This window comes from Lates calcarifer, linkage group LG15 (genome assembly GCF_001640805.2).
Source record: "Lates calcarifer isolate ASB-BC8 linkage group LG15, TLL_Latcal_v3, whole genome shotgun sequence".
NCBI classification, from domain to species: domain Eukaryota; kingdom Metazoa; phylum Chordata; class Actinopteri; family Centropomidae; genus Lates; species Lates calcarifer.
In genome coordinates, this window is record NC_066847.1 from 23,326,854 (window position 1) to 23,344,007 (window position 17,154).

The window sequence follows — 17,154 nt, forward strand, 5'->3', positions numbered from 1 at the left end:
CAGCCATCCTTTTCTACTGTAGGTATTAAGTTACCTAGCCAAACATGATAACAAGCGCAACTTAGATCAGAGTGAAACACACTTTTTAATGCATTCCTCACATTTTCACTCTTGTGTTTTTCATTTTGGAATGGCTAAAAAAATGAAAGACAAAAACACCACCCTCCACACTACAGCCCCATCTCTGACGCTTTTGCATGTTTTTTGAAATCCAAAGTTTGACTGACTTCCTCTGCCTAGTTATTGAATAATTGCTTTTAGCAAATGGTTAGTTTGTGAGTTATGTATTTACCATTACCTCCATTAGCCTTTGCTGTGATAAACCCAGAGGGAATAGAGACACTGGGTTTAAATTTTAACTATAACCTGTGGCAATGGAGGCTTTAACAAGAACAGGTGCAGCTGGTGGTCCATGACTCACAAGGACCCCAGTATCAAACAAGGACCTTTGGAAGCTCATGACACTGTTTTGTTTAATTGCATATCATGCATAAAACACCAAATCTCTCAGTAGGATACAGTAGCTCATGATCTAAGCCTTAGCTGTACTTTAGAGATGTGCTGATAGGCTTTTATCATGCTAACCATGAAACGCAGTTTCCCTATCGCCCATAAAACAAGAGAAAAGATGTGTTGAAACTTTGATGCTGTTTATCTGAGATATTTGAATGGCTAATACAGAGGGACTCTGTTCTTGAAATCTGCAACAAGAGTTTCTTTATTCCTTCAGAGTTTCTTTGATGGCTGGGACTGCACAAAGAAGAAGGACAAAACCAAAGGGAGGCATGACACCTTGCTGGGATGTAAGTCACCAGAATCCATTTTATCCTGTGTAAAAAAAAGAAAAAAAAAGAAAATGTTGGTAAAACTTTGTATCTCAACATTCCTTTCCTCTTTTATTTTTTATCTTTTTCAGATGACCGCCACAGAGTGAAGCTCCACCCTCTCCTGGGAGACCCCAACTCAGACTATATCAACGCTAACTACATTGATGTAAGTTTAATCTTGTTTTTCTGCCTCTGTTCAACATGGGATACAAACAGTCAGCCTCTGCTGAGACTCTCACACCCTGCTAGGCCACAGTCCATCTCTCTCATTCCTGTAAGCCCACCAGTCTGCTGGCCCACTTTCACCTGGAAGCTTTCATCCAATCAAACACCCTTTTGAACAATGTTTTTCCAGATGCCATGGTTGTCAATTGCTGGGCCGAATCCGTGACCCAGACAGCCTCTGCTATCACTTTTATTAAAACAGAGTGGAATAAATGCATTTAATGCCTTGCAGAGGAGATGAACCTTTCTGTAAGATGCTGCAAATCCCCCTAAATTAAATAGAAATGATTGATGTTATTCAATCTCTAGATGGGCTGGGAAGAGATGATCCTTTCCACTGTTCACCTTAACTGTCTGCCACACATGCAGTGCCACAGTAACATTCTCACTGATCATATGAAATACATGTATATGTTGCTAATGTGTCTCACACAGTCTCATTCATGCGTGCTTCCATTCATAAAAGCTAGAGGAGGCTGTGTTTATTCAGGAAGCAGAAGATGCAGAAGTTATTAACAAAGGGAATCAACACAGATTCAGCAAAAAAATGCAATTTTACTACCAGATATACTGTAGATAGAAACTTGTATTTTGGTTCCCCTGTGAATATGCTGTCATAGCCCTCAGTTGTTGCTTGTCATTTCAGTTATGTCAAGGGAAGTCTGACAATCTGGTAGAATTTCTTTATCTCACAAGATTTATTTTGCTTGCCTCTCATTGGGACTGCCGTAAAGTAAATATGGCCCTCTGTGAGAAGTTGAGGCAGGTTGATGTACTCTCACTGCTGTTTGATGTTGATAAGGGGTTGAAAGATCACCTCTCAGTCAAAAATCTTTCTAAGGAATATGTTTGAAAAATAGCGGATATTATTCTTCTCAGTGAGAGAAAATTACCTGCTGCATTAGTTGTCTTGATTTTGGGTGGATTCCTCCTTTAGGCCAAATTGTATCATTAAAATGCTTGACACTACAGGGCTTTTTTCCTCTCTTTTATTTCTCTGTAGAGAATGGATAGTAGTGGGATGCTTTTAGAGAGTTCATTACAATGAGAGGGCATTAAAAACCTGGCCTGCTGTTAGGACTGTAGTTATTGTGAGGGTCTCCATTAGCGTTAAGGGCACAGAGGTGCAGGCATTAGAGGGAGAACACCACTCAGCAGCCACTACAGTGTCAGTGTCAGTGATGTTACTCCCTGACAAAGCTGACCCAGCAAGCTGAATAGTAACTACTTAGCCAATACGCAGCATATTTTGGACAGCCTGTGATTATTTCACCAGAGGTTAAATGGAAAAGTTTTTCCTCCCTCTGAAACATTATTGCGCTTTCAAAACAGAGGTGAGAAAGTGCAAGCTCTCTGTTTCCTCTCTCTCTGTCACTTAATGTCTGAGTCTTTGCTTGGCTGTGGTGTGCGTTGCTTGTGGAGGTGCACGACTTTGCATATGTCTGACAGCTTGCAGAGCAGCCCAGTGCGTCACAGCTGCTGCTAATTTACATTTCGTCTGCATCTAAGGAGTAACAGGGTCTCACTGACAGGTTTAGCATGGCCACACAACCAAAAACACAAACAGAACTTCGTCACACACAGTCATACTCTCAATCAGTTTTGTCTACTGTAAATGTACCTAATGTAAAAAACATTAGTTGTGTTGTATTTTGTTGCTTACTTTAAAGGCCCTAAGAGATTATTTTTCCCAGTCAGCTTCTTACTTTGAGTAATTGGGTCCTATGTGAACACAAAAGGTTCTGCCTGCCCAGAATTTTTTTTCTTTCATATGACAGATTTCTGCACATTGGTTTTTGTCCTTGCTTTTCTCACTGGGACTTGGAAAAAAGTACAGTTGCTAAGAGGGATGGCCCAGTGGGTCAGGAAGGGTTTAATCCCTATCTGTATTCCCATTTAATGGGAACTGTTACTAAACATAGAAACACAGGACTCTCCCAGATGATATAACAACCCCATCCGTTGCTGTTATGGCCACCAGTTTGAATTATTTCAACTTCAAGAGATGGAGCTCTAAATACTACAATATCCATGAGCCATGGCTGCTGTTGCTATGGAGAAGAAGCCAGTTAGACGTTAGAACAATAGCCATTTCAGTGAACAAAACGTGACATCCTGAATCAATACAAAATTGACCCAGAATTTAAAGATGAATGTCATTAAGCTGCAGAGTAAATTGTCAGTTTTCTCAACACTGTAATCCTTAGTTTCCACCCACCATCAGTGGCACATGCAACTGTGTTTTAAGCTCGGTCATTGGATATTTCTTACTGAAATGAACCATGAGAGATGTAGCTTGGTGAACTCCCCCGAAGTTTCTATGTAAAAAGGCTTGTACCTTTAATTTTTTGTTGAAGAACCACATATTGATTCAATCAGTGCTCTATCTCTGAATGACATTGTCAATGGGAAAAAATGAATGGAACTTTTACTTACAAAACCAGGGATACCATAAATAGCTCCTCCCACTTCACAGTCACATCAGAGTTTAGCAACATTTGACCAAAAAAAGTGACCCAGTGGACAGACAATTTTCACTTTTTTTCAGACTTCCTTCAATAAAATCCCCAACACAACTGAAAAATCGTGAAACAGATCTAGAAATATTTTTTATCTAAAAAAACAAAACAAGAAAAAAAAAAAAAACACACTTTAAATTATGAATTACCTCTAAAAACTGTGTTCCAACATATAACCCCAGTCTTGCTGTAGTTACATAAACATCCAGGCACATACACACACACCTCATACACACACACCTCTTCCCACCTGTCTGTAACCATAACTCCTATTTTACATTAACTAGCCTATATGTCTTCTTTTTCTACTCCCCTCCCCACTTCCTCGACCTTGGACCCTGTAGATTCGGATTAACAGGGAAGTAAGTACTTCACTGCTCGTTCTTCTGCCTGCCATCGCTCTGTTTTTGCCCCCTTCCCCCCTTCTCTTCCCTCTTCCCTCTTCTCTTTCCAGTATCCTCTATCCACAAATGCTCAAAGGTCAGTGTGTTTCAGGTTTGTGCACATTTGACAAAAAAAACAAGGAAAAAAAACATGCCCTTTATCTAATGATTTTAAATGAACACGAGGAGATGTGTCCTCTCTGGATAGAGGACGCTGCTTTCTTTGTTAGTTCTCATAAGTGGCCTGAGACTCAGGAAGTTTAGTTGCTATGGTGACCGTCTTAAGTGAGGAATGGTAGCATTCATGCTGATAGTGTTTGGCCAGGGCCGGAGGAATTGTGGATAGTAGGCCTCACAGCACTGGTCATCCATCTCCATTTCAAACATGTCCCCCCGTTTATCTGGCCGGATGCAATTCAGTCTAGCGATCCATCAGCGACGTGGACAGACTCAACATATTAGGAAGATGCCCTCTGCAGAAAGATAAAAACTGTTATCAATGCGGATTGCCCCATCACGCTGATTTGATGAGAGCCGGCAGGGAGGGGGTTTTAGGGGTTTATATTCAGATTATTCCTGACCTGCCTTCTCTACTCCGCATAGTCATGTAAGGTAATTGGGGCATCAATTATCCTTCCAGCTGCTCCTCTCGAAATGATAACACACAGTGAACCGCAACATCCGTGTGGTTTTTCTAGGAGACGTTTTCGCACGGTCTCAGAAACAGGTGCCTCATTCACCTCGCGAGGTTAGATAAGCAGTACTTACTTTCAGGAGGACTTCCTTTGAACAGTTTTGCTTGTCCTTAAAGCGCTCCCTCAGGTGGTCTTTGTCGTGTTTATTCCCCTCAAGGCTGTAAAGGTGACATCTCATTGTTCATTCATACTCACCCCATACTCACCATATGAAAATGTCTGTCATCTATATCAAAGGCTGTCACACCCTTTGATATAAAGGATCTCAGATTGCTTCACTGTACATATAAGAGTTTGCCCTAGAAGACTGTTTATGGTGGTGATCATATCATGCATTTGCTGTTTGTGAAATCTGTGTAAGATATTCTTCCACTTGACAAGAGTGGAAAAATAGATAGTTTCTTTTGGAAAGAAAAATGTGGTTTTAACATGTTAATTCATCATCTGAGTTATAATAGATATTGCATCTTCAATGAAAATTGATTTGTTTTTATGGGACAGCAATCTGAGGGAGAGTTTGATAAATAAATCGGACACCTGAAATTGAAGGGTGTGCGCCTTTAGTTTCTTTATCATATCTTTATTAAACTGTCACAAGGATTCAGGCATTGTTCAGTCAGCTGGCCCAGCTCACTTTAGAAATCACCTTTTCAGAGATTCATCAGCAGTTTGTCACGATGTCAGTATTTACTATGTGTTGCCTCGACTGCTGCAAACTCTTTCCAGAGTCTCTGAGGGCACAGATGTGGTCTGGAGTCAGCAATAGGTCAGGAAAATTACACAGAAAAATGTGAATCACGGTTGCAGAGAGTGGGTCAGTAGGAGAGCAGAATGCAGAGGAGAAGGGGAGAGAAGGAAAAAAAAAGGGTGAGACAGAGAGACACCCTCCCATACAGCTGTGCCTGAGGCACAGATGGCTTACTCAGCATGTCATCCCTCTTCTCTCTTTCAGGGCTACCATCGATCCAACCACTTCATCGCCACTCAGGGTGAGTATCCCAGCAAGGCTATAGTGTGTGTTTGGGTTTGTGTGTGTATGTGTGTGTGTGTGTGTGTGTGTGTGTTTGGATTCAGGATGGCGAGTACCTTTTGTTGCGGTGTAATAAATTGAAGATGATCCAGCCAATGAGCCTACTCATGCACGGTCCCTCTGCCAAGACTATCTCTCTGGCAAATCCAGAGATGACAGTGTGACTACCAACCCGTGAAGGCTGCGTTCGTGATGTCACTGAATTAATCATGAGGAGAGGTGAATAATTAAACACATTAATTATAGCTCCTCAATCTCTGTGACATGTGGAGCGGTGTGTTCATTGTCAGAGAGAGAACCTGTAGTTCAACCCCTGTCGCTCAAATACAAAGCCGCCTCTGATGGACACTATGTATGTATGTGTGTGTGTGTGTGTGTGTGTGTGTGTGTGTGTGTTTGAGTGTTTAAAATTTCCCTCCGTTGTTCCTATCCCTTGAGAAGTGTCAGTTTCTAGGGAGCTCCCATCACAAAGTCACTCAAGGTCTGCTCATCTGCTTATCTTGCACCAGCACCTCCTCTTCCCCCTGTTAGAGAGACAGAGAGCGGCACATGAAACTTGCAAGGAAAAGGAAAAAAAAGGACGTCACCAGTGTTTTTTCTCTCTCATCTCTTTCCTACGTGATCCTCTTTTTAAAGTTGTATCTTGCTTCCTAAATGTGCTGCTCTCCCCCCCGTCAAGATGACAGTGAGTGACTAATGGTCCTGTGGGCTTTCATCATAAGCTGCTGCTGTTGTTTTGTCACCCAGCGCCCCTTCCCTTTTGCCTGGAATTCCCTATAACTCTATTGACAGCACAATCTGGAGAGATCAGTACCCTGTCTGTCTGAGGAAGGACACTTAGGTCGCAATAATACGAGATTTCACTGCAGCAAGAACTCCCCTTATTGAGAGGGCAGGCTCTGATGCTGCTGTCTTTTTTTTTTTTTTTTTTTTTTTTTGTCTCTTTCTCTGTTATTTCTTCCCTCTCCCCCACCAGGGCCCAAGCAGGAGACTCTGTATGATTTTTGGAGGATGGTATGGCAGGAAAATTGCTTCAGCATCGTCATGATCACTAAGCTGGTGGAGGTTGGCAGGGTAAGTGATGTGCAGTCCCCCCCCACCCCCCACCCCCTCTCCTCCTGTCACCACCCAGTGCTCAGAAACATCCTCCATTCCCCATAAAGGAACATTCTGGTGCCTATTTGAAAGGGCTTTTATGTGTCTGATAAGTATAGACCTCACAGATCCTTGGTTTCCGGTTTTCAGTCTGCTCGCTGCAGCTTCATATCACATGAGAGTGGTATCAATCATCTCACATAACTCTGGGCAAGAAAGTGAACTTCAAACTCAAAATGTCAAACACGTCCTTTAACTTTCTGACAACATTCTTATCTTGGCACTTGAACATCATCAAAAGCATGTTTTAAGCAAGTCTACACAAAGTCTCTGTGTGCTGTTGTTTCATTTTTTGTTGAATGTATTCATTTTAAAGTACTGTTACATGGATTATCCCTTATTTGTCATCATGTAACAGCGAGGGTATATTATAGAAACCCACGCCATGATGATACGATTATAGAGTCCATAAAATGTGCTATAAAATACTTGGGGTGCATATAAACATATTCCGAGCCACATACCAAGGGTAGCTGTCTTTATATACACCGCATGACTACACAGGTTTAATGGCTGTGCTGTAGTACCGTTATTTTCCACCTCACATAAGTAGCATATGAATTGTGCTCTAAGTCCTCCATCCCTTTCAGTCGAGGCAAGAGAAACATATTACCTCAGTGGATGGTTAAAATGATACCATTTTTCTAGCAGTAGCCCTACATCCAATTTGGTTCTCCATTCTAACAATTCAGGGAACAGTCAACAAATGAGGACTGGTCTGTGTGGCTGGATCCAAATAACACCTCTATTAAATAAAAAAAAATTACCTTCTTTGTGCCTGATGTTGGTGGAAAAGATTGCTGCCCTCCTGTTCATTATGCTTCCCACCATTATGTGATTATTGTGCTTTTCTTTTCTTTGCCCTCTGAGATGAAATATCTGCAGAGGAACAGGTTGTTTTTGTTCTTCCACAGTGTTTGAGGTGTAACCATTGTACATTTTCAGTTTATTAAATTTCATACCAACAGTTCTCTGTTCTAGTTAAACTAACAAATGAAGTGCTTAATATTTTTTTTATCATCAGCACTTAATTATAAATTATAATGACACAGGTAATCTTTTATCTCTTTTGTTGCCAAGTGAATTGTTAAAATTAATCTTGTGAGATGCTATTACAATATCTAATTATGCATTGGCATGCTTGAATTTCAAATATAATGGAAAAGACTTCCATGCGAATCCAAAACTGGCCCAAGGAAGGGTGCAAGGATGACACAAAGGGTGCTTCTCATACCTTTTCACTTTGGTTCATTTGCTCCAGTCCAAGGGACAAAATGATACTTTGTTTATAAAACTGATAGTATGATCATGTTAGTTACTTAAGCTGACACAGTTAGCGGGAACAGCGTAACCTGAACCACCTCACCAGTATTGATGAGTAGCTTCTCTGAGCTTCCCTCAAATATACAGGAATTTAAAAAGTATCTTTGTCAAAGAGAGGGGGATATTTAGAGAACCTGCTGCTTTAAGATGGAAGCTTTCCTTTTTACTTCTAAATTGGGCAGTTAAAACCCAAAATGAGGAACTATTTCTGTAGAGTCCACTGGATCATACTGCCTCAATAACATATTTTTATTTATTTATTTATTTTTTAAATTTCTTAAGAAAAATGTAGAGATGTAGTTAAAGGGTGGATATGTTATGGTCAACAGTATTAACCTTTCTTTTAAGTTAGGGTTATCTTTAATATCACTGTGGAAGAGATTTGTGTATCCTGCATTTTGAAAAGTGAAGTTTCAACCATCACAACCCTTCATCAGACACCAGATTAATTCACCCTCTGCAGTTTTACAGGTTCATTTTCCAGGAGTGTCAACATGTGGTTTAACTCTTGTTACTTCTGTTTCTAAACAGGTGAAATGCTGTAAATACTGGCCTGATGACAGCGAGATGTATGGTGACATTAAAATCACTCTGCTTAAGACGGAGACACTGGCTGAATACACAGTTCGTACCTTTGCCTTGGAGAGGGTGAGTTTATCTAAGATTTACATTTTGCCGAGCCTTGTTTGCCTATCTTTGTTTGTGCATTTGTTTATAATTGTTATAATATTCTCAATTTGACTTTGCTCTTTCAGGGTAGAAAGTGATATGTGATGCTGTTTTACTCTAACCTGCACATTCTTCTGTTTTTGCTCTGTCTCCGTCTGTGATTTACTGATTAATATAAGTTAGCAATGTTTTCCTGTTACCTGGTAAAGTGAGAATTAAAATTAGACCTAGTACATTAATAGAACGGATTAGATACTTGGCAGGAATTAGTGCTGATGGGCATGACGTCCACATGTTAGCTTCAGAGGAATTAACTCCAGTAGCTATATGAATACCCCTGCCGTCTCTCCAACATAGCTGTTACAGTGTTGTGCCCCCAATGGCCTCCATCCTGTCAGTCTCCTGGGGGATCTCTCTTTGGAAGGGCTCAGAGCAACACTGGAGTGACAGTGGCACAAACACAGTATTATCATCACACTGTCACAGTCGCTCTCCATGGGCGCGCGCTGCTGCTTATTCAAATCGGCAGAAATTTGGGAGCTGGTGACAGCTTGTTTTTCATAGCTCTTTTCCTTTCTTTTTTTGGATTTCTGTCTTCAACAAATCTTTGCTTTGCGTGGCTTTACTTTGTCATCTCAGTACTGAGGAAGAAATTGCTGTGTGACTGCAGCAGCCTCCCAGTAGAGAGAAGAAACCTCCCAGCCCTCCCTTAGCTCTGAGAGCCTCAGTAATTCCTTTCTGCGTGTCTGTCACTCTGCAGCTGCTACTAGCATGTGATGCCCAGAGGCCTAACTGTCCTAGAAGACCTAACACCCCACGTAAATAATGTCCTGGTTGTCCTCATGCTGAACTGAAAAATCTGCCACATCTCTCATGGAGGGGGGAAAGCCTCTGAATGGATGGCAGCACGTCTTGGATGAAATAATGGCCTGTAGGCTACTATGGCTAGGATGCAAGTCATATAAATGTAGTGTTTTACATGCAATGCTAATGTGTACTGTGGTTGTGTCAACAGAGAGGATACTCAACCAAGCACGAGGTGCGTCAGTTCCACTTTACATCCTGGCCTGAACACGGGGTGCCCTATCACGCCACTGGACTGTTAGCCTTTATACGAAGAGTGAAAGCCTCTACACCTCCTGATGCTGGCCCTGTGGTGGTCCACTGCAGGTAACGCGATGCTTAGCAGCTGCTGTATCTTGTAGATCTGTTATTGCAATTAATTTTTCATGGTATGATGAATATGTAATATATTGTATATTGTAATAGTATTCTCTTTTGGTAGACTTAAGTTAGTATGACCATGACATGCAAAGTGAGGTGACTGACGGGGGCAGCTGTTAGCATCATCAGGCTACTTTTATTATTATTATTATCTATTATTATTAAAACACAGGCTACTTAATTGCCTGTATCTCACATATCTTTTTTACCTCTTTGTTTTACATACTCAGCAATACCTTATTTCTGTGTGTTTTCATGTGTAATCTTGGGTTAAGATATTTTCAAATGCAAAGACGGTGGTTAGAAGAGAAACAATGCTGATGCTAAATTAAGGAACAAATAAAGGCAAAATGTGACATTGCAGCCTTAATGGATATTCATGCTTACCCAACCTCTATTTAATCCAATTTTGGAAAGCATATGCAATCCTCCCTTTAATTGAAAAGTACTTTATGTCTGTATTACAGAAACTATCACAGAATTTCTGAATTTTCTCTTTTTGGTGTTCTAAAGCTTCCATTAACTTAAAATTAAAATTAAAAATGCTTCATGGGAGCACAGCCTAAACATAACCATTTCAATCTATTTTCAGTGAATACTGAGGTCAAATACATAGCAAGCTAATGAAATACTAATGTAATAAAACCTAGTGAAGTGGCTATAAGCACAGTGTAGCGTGTAGTGTGCTAGTGCCAGTTTCCCAAATTCCATCTGTCACATTACCCTTGCCTTGTATGCAGTTGTTACTGTTGTTAAAACATTTCCCATTATATGTAGTGATAATAACTTGTGCTCCTGAGCAGACACACATTATTCTCTAAAACATAGCAGCATTTTTTCCAGTTTGAAATAGTGACTATGTATGATTCCTCATGAAAGATGTACTTTGTATTCCAGTGTGGGGGCGGGCCGCACCGGCTGCTACATCGTGCTGGATGTCATGTTGGACATGGCTGAGTGTGAGGGCGTGGTGGATATCTACAACTGTGTCAAAACCCTCTGCTCTCGACGCATCAACATGATCCAGACAGAGGTCAGGTTAATCACACAGCCACTGTGGAATCTACTTCACATTCAAACTAAGTCTGATTTCTCAAAATTTCATATATTCATATATATTCAGGAGGTTACACCACTGGATATAATATGTTAACCTCTCTCCTCTACTGGAGAACCTCTGAAGAGTTGGGTTTTTAAACATTAGTTTTTCCCTCCTGTTGTTTGGAAATTCAATGAGTGAAGGGGGTGCATGTTAATAAACACCCCCTCTGGGACTTATGTAAAGGTCATTGCAATAGTTTTAGAGAAAAAACTCACATTGTCTCTCAGTATGCTGCGTAGGCACGACGATGTTCTTTAGATATGAAGATAATTTGCATATTCACCTCTTATTATGTAAATCCACCATTGACTTAGCTGTTTATTACATTTGTAGTTATTTGCAGGGGTGTGCTAATTAAATGCACACCGCATGTGTCTGTTTACCTCGAAATATTTATTTATTCTACAACAGCTTTGATACACTACCAACATTATAGCGCATGTTTAATTCAGCACAAGGCAGGTTATGAAAAATCTCTGCCATTCCTCATATTGTTTGATTACTTATTTACATCTACATATGTTCATAAATGTGCTTCTGTCTTAACCTGCTTTTGGAATGTCTGTTCAGCTGTTTGAGATCATATAGCACACTCTCAGGTGTTACCTGAATCCCACTAGAGTACATACCCACACATGTGCACATACACAGCACTTAATCAAGTGACCTGTTGTCCTTTCAGGAGCAGTATATCTTCATCCATGATGCCATTCTGGAGGCCTGCCTGTGCGGAGAGACGGCCATCCTGGTGAACGAGTTCGCCGTCGCCTACAAAGAGATGCTGCGAGTGGATTCCCAGAGTAATTCTTCTCAACTGCGTGAAGAGTTCCAGGTCAGTCTTGTGCTGGACGGCGGAACAGCAGCACCTTGATCAGTTTCAAAGTTTTTTTTTCACAGTTTTGTTTTGTTAAAATGTGCAGCCATTAAAATATAAAACATGCAAACTCATATTCTTAATTACACACCCCACACACAGTCATTTGCATTCATAATGCAGCTTATTTAACACATTTCTTGTAGTACTACTGCTAATGCTACCACTGTATTACTAATAGTGAGACAAATAAACAGCACAAATATTTCATCCCTTTGTGCATGTGAAACACTACTTCTGCTACATGTATTACTTCTGCCATTAATAATAACAATAGTGATACTAATGGATGTTGATGTATTTGTATGTATTATTACAGTGACACCTGAAGGAAACCATATTGTTCACTCATTGTATACAATTTGGGGAGTATTGCATTGTATATTGTATCTGTATTGACTATATTCTGTCGTGTGTTGTGTACTGTAGTTGTGTACACAAGTTAAAACAGTGTGTTTGGTACTCAGTTACATAAACGACAGACGATGACTACATCTGCTCTGTTGTGGAAATGTCCTTTATAGCACAGACATTATAAAATCAACAGAGTGCAGAAAGAAATAGACTAATGGATAGCAATGGGTACACATCCATAAATGTGTTTGTGTGTGTGTGTGTGTTTGTGCAGGATGATGTTAGATTCCTTTCACTTCTGATTCTGTGTGACTGTCACTGAAATCCTGTGTATGGTTTGTAGGAATGCAGTCTCAGAGCATTTTATTAGATGTTGATTAGGAGAGAAGAGGGCCAGCTGTGCTCCCACATGTTTTACCTGCCTCATCCACCTCCCTCTGTTGCAGCGCTCAGCCAGCAGCCGCATTGATTCCAGGTTTAGCATTTCAAAGTAATTCAGGAAAAGGCTCATGCTCCTCTGTTAATTTTATGCTGTTTTATCCTTATATACTGCTTAGGAATTACGACTGATGCATAGCCTTGGATTAGGGAGTGGTACAGTCTTTGGCGCGACGATTACAAACTGTTCGTTTGTCTCAAAGGAAAATGTTACATGCCTCGCTTTGATCTTGTAAACTTACCCATCTCACATTGTTGTTGAAAGCCTCTCCACCGCCCAGTGGGCTCTGTGTTTGGCTTTTACTCTGTCATCCTGCAGACAGCAAACAGCCAACTGGTAGTACTGAGATCAGCAAGTCACAGATCTATTATTGATGTGGTGTATTAATGATCCAAATATTTTTTCAAGTTGTCTAATGTAATTACAGTTAAGTGAACAGAGAGTTCATCAAAGAAAACCGGTATGGAATATTTCTTTTTGAATTTTTTTTTTTATTACATTCCCTTTTATTATGCAGTTGGCCCAATTTATCCTTTATTCTTTTAAAGCAGTTTGTCAACGTTCTCAGAATTAAAGATCCTTTCAATTAACATTATTGGATTCTTGGCATTCTCGATGTCCCAGACTTCTCTGTTTGTGTCTGGTTCACTTCTTTTTCCTCCTCCTCCTCCTCCCCCCAACATCTCTGACTCCTCCGCTGTGTCTCACCACTCCTCACGCCTTCCATCTTTTAAATGCTCTCTTCAATTTCATTTCATCTTCCCCTCACTCTCATCTCACCTCTTTAACATCTCCATTTGCAGACGCTCAACTCTGTGACTCCCCACTTGGATGTGGAAGAGTGCAGCATTGCTCTGTTGCCCAGAAACCGAGAAAAGAACCGCAGCATGGATGTACTGCCGCCAGATCGCGCCTTGGCCTTCCTGGTCACAACAGAAGGGGAGAGCAACAACTACATCAACGCTGCTCTTGCCGACAGCTTCCATCGGCAGGCTGCTTTCATCGTGACCCCTCACCCTCTGCCGGGTACCACGGCGGACTTTTGGAGGCTGGTCTTTGACTACGGCTGCACAGCGGTGGTCATGCTCAACCAACTCAACCAGTCAAACTCTGCTTGGGTAAGGTTAAAGTGTGATATACTGTTCTATTACTATTGATTTATTGACTCCCAAAAGGAAAAAAGAGGCTTTACAAAATGTTTGAGTTCACTCACTCAGGAGCCGCTGTTTGCTGTACAAGTTTTTCAGTTCAGTCTAGAGGTTATCTCAACTTTACTCGAGACTTTCTTGACATACCCTCCCCTCGCTGCCTCTGTATCTTACTGTGCCTGGGATTAGTTCCTTCATGCCATTTTGTTGGGCTTTGATCCCTGACCACATTGATCTCAAGGCATGACTAGATAACACCCGCCCCAGTTTTCCTTTCCCCTCCTCAAGTTACATCTCTGGAGAATAGGCGTGTATTACCCTCCAGCCACATCTCAGCGTTCTTTTTGTTGGCGTCCCACTTTCTCTCATGAGCATATGTCTTTTTCTGTACTGCAATATTTCCTGTTCTCTCTTTAATGCTTATAATAGTAGTGATGATAATGAGTGGAAACATAACACAAGATTCAAGATCAACATTGAGAAAACAATGAAACACTAAGAGCAAATGATTAAAAGAATGTCATAAATAAAATAAAGCTAACCTGAGCTTCCATGAGAAGCTAATCCATATGGTTTGAGCTCTAACGGCAAAGCTTGAGCTGGTAAATGAGGACTTAAAGGCTCTACCAGATAATCAGGTGCCACACTGAAGAGGGCTTTAAAAGCCAGCGCTAGATTGTGAAGTCTGTTCCAAAATGTTTAATCACGTGAATATAGTCATGACTCTGTTGAACACATTGAGCTATCGGGCAATTTCCTCATTAAGACAGAAGAATGGATTATTACAATAATCAAGCTTGGATGAAATGAAAGCATGTAAAATAAGTGTCATTAAAAGAAAGGAATGATTTAATTCTCTGGAAGAAGAGACAGGACTTAACAAGCCAACAGTAGTAATATGGGAATCCAGACTAAGGCTCTGATCAAATGTCAGTCTCTGATTTTTAGCAGAAGATTTTTGAGCACACTCTGTTAAAGAGCCAAAAGCTGGCGCAACTAGACGTGTTCAGCCAATAATTAAGATCTCTGCCTTGTTGGGAGTTAAGCTGAACGAGCTTGGCAGACATCCAGCGCTTAATAGCAGATAAACAGTTGTGCAGAAATGACAATGTTGCTGAATTATTCAATAATGTTGGGACAGGTACAATTGGGTTTCATCTGTGTATTAATGGAAAGAAATAAGAAGTGTCAGGCTGTCTACTAAGGTAGCCTGAGGAAAACACAGAACGAAAAAATAAGATTGGACCCAAAATGGATCCTTGTAGGACACCACACACTGGGGACGCTGCCCAAGGGCGGGAAAAGTAATTTCTTGTTGGACACAAGTAAATTTGCAGTCGACAAACAAAACCAATCATGGACAGCCCTGGAGATACGCTAACCTCTGAATAAGAATATGTTTATATATAACATGTATATTTCCATTGTGCCAGGAGCTGCACCGAGTTCAGGAATACCAGCACAGAGCACTAGCTAACTTCAGCCTTCATCAATATATCATCTCACAAAGGGCACTTTGAAGTACTTATATTTGATTTCAAACTACCTTGTAGTAACACCTGAATAATTACTATGTGTATGACTAACTAGTGAATCACAGAAATCACCTGGAAGAATCCAAAGATAGTGAAGATAAAAGCTCATATGGAGCCTAGATTTGGGTTTTGAGGCATAAATGCAACATTAACAAGGTTTGCGGAGTCAAAATTTAAATATTAACCACGTGAAATATGTATTACATTGTATCACAGCCTTGGAAATGAGGCGTTTATTCTAAATTATTAATCCTTTTTTTGTCCAAGGTTTACCTTAGATTGCTGTAAAATCAGTTCTTAACAGCTTTTCTGTGTTTCTTGGACAATGCTCCTGTGGTGTAAAGATACATTATGTATTAAGTGTAACCCGCACTAGTGGCAGGGGTCTGCTATCTAGTCTTGAAAGTTGTCTGTAAAGATGGTACTCTATTAAAAAAGGAAATCAAATCTTAACTAACTAAATCACCAATTTGCACAGTGTGACCAGCATTTTGAAGCTGAAGAAACTCTGATTTGATCCTAGCAGTTTACTGCATGTTAACTCTAAAAAAGAAACAAGACCAGGGTCTAGGTTCAAACAATCCCCACTTATTAACTTATTGCATTCTAAATGTAATTGGGTGTCATTCTCTTTGGCTCTGCACTGCATGTGTCGTTCAATTAAAGACATTTTGCTGAAAGGATATAAACATTTGAGTTTCTGCTGATGGTTTTCGCAGTTATTAACTGCTACCTAGCACTCATGGTCAGTGTATCCTGCCAAAAGATATTTGTCAAAATTAGTAAACCAACATAACCTTTAAGAGGCTTTGTTGCTGTAGAATAATATGAGTAAATAATCTTTTATCTTTGAATTTTGGCTTTTCTGCATGCTGTTTACACCCAGTGTAGTTGGGTGCTAATAAAAAGAAGAAGATACATACCCCTGTTCAAACCCACTTTTCACCCCCCCCCCCCCCCCCCCCCCCCCGAATGTTTTTCATTGTGTTTCTTTCAGTGCAGGTTAGTCCTTTTGGGCTTCGCCTGAAAATTGAGTTATCGCCACTTTAACTTGTTCATTGCAAGATCTTGTTATGAACTCTGTTATAGAGTTCATTCGTGGCACTGGAGTACTCTGTCTCCCTCTTCTTGCAATCTCTCAAAGAACATTACGTCTCTCCTCTCCCACACTGCTTCTCTCACCTTATTAACACCAGTGTGGTGCCATAACAGCTCCTATTCTATGTAGACCCACAATGACACCACTTTTGTCATTGCTGTTATTGTACTTGTGCGTCTTTGTGTGTCTTCAATTATATTCTCTTTCTTTTATTAACACAATGTGCATAGAGACTCCCCACCCCACTGCTTAGACACAAGCACACCCTAACACACTTTTACTTGATCCAAAGTTTAAAGAGCACAGGCAGTTTTTTGGCCGCTACAACTGAAGAATGCATTAGTTCAAGTGCTGATATATTATCACTGACAAAACAATCTCCTCTTTTACCTGCAGCCGTGTGTTCAATACTGGCCGGAGCCTGGTTTACAGCAGTACGGGCCCATGGAGGTGGAGTTTCTCTCCATGTCAGCAGATGAGGATGTCATTACTCGCCTGTTTCGGGTCAAGAACGTCACAAGGGTGAGTCATTACGGTGCCAAGAAAGCCTGCT

At 40.7% G+C, this 17,154-nt stretch overlaps 1 protein-coding gene across 4 annotated transcripts in view; it reads left to right on the top strand.

The window, feature by feature from the left end:
- The window catches only part of ptprub (protein tyrosine phosphatase receptor type Ub), a 149,223-nt gene that overhangs the window by 125,071 nt on the left and 6,998 nt on the right, over positions 1-17,154 (top strand). For 2 of the 4 annotated variants that reach the window (XM_018686786.2, XM_018686803.2), the window contains 11 exons: positions 731-803; positions 917-993; positions 3,916-3,933; positions 5,602-5,638; positions 6,656-6,753; positions 8,689-8,805; positions 9,842-9,996; positions 10,948-11,083; positions 11,835-11,984; positions 13,623-13,937; positions 16,998-17,123. In XM_018686786.2, the coding sequence (XP_018542302.1) occupies positions 731-803; positions 917-993; positions 3,916-3,933; positions 5,602-5,638; positions 6,656-6,753; positions 8,689-8,805; positions 9,842-9,996; positions 10,948-11,083; positions 11,835-11,984; positions 13,623-13,937; positions 16,998-17,123 (1,302 nt within the window). The remainder of the gene's footprint in view (positions 1-730; positions 804-916; positions 994-3,915; positions 3,934-5,601; positions 5,639-6,655; positions 6,754-8,688; positions 8,806-9,841; positions 9,997-10,947; positions 11,084-11,834; positions 11,985-13,622; positions 13,938-16,997; positions 17,124-17,154) is intronic. The other 2 variants (XM_018686795.2, XM_018686808.2) reach the window with 1 other exon arrangement.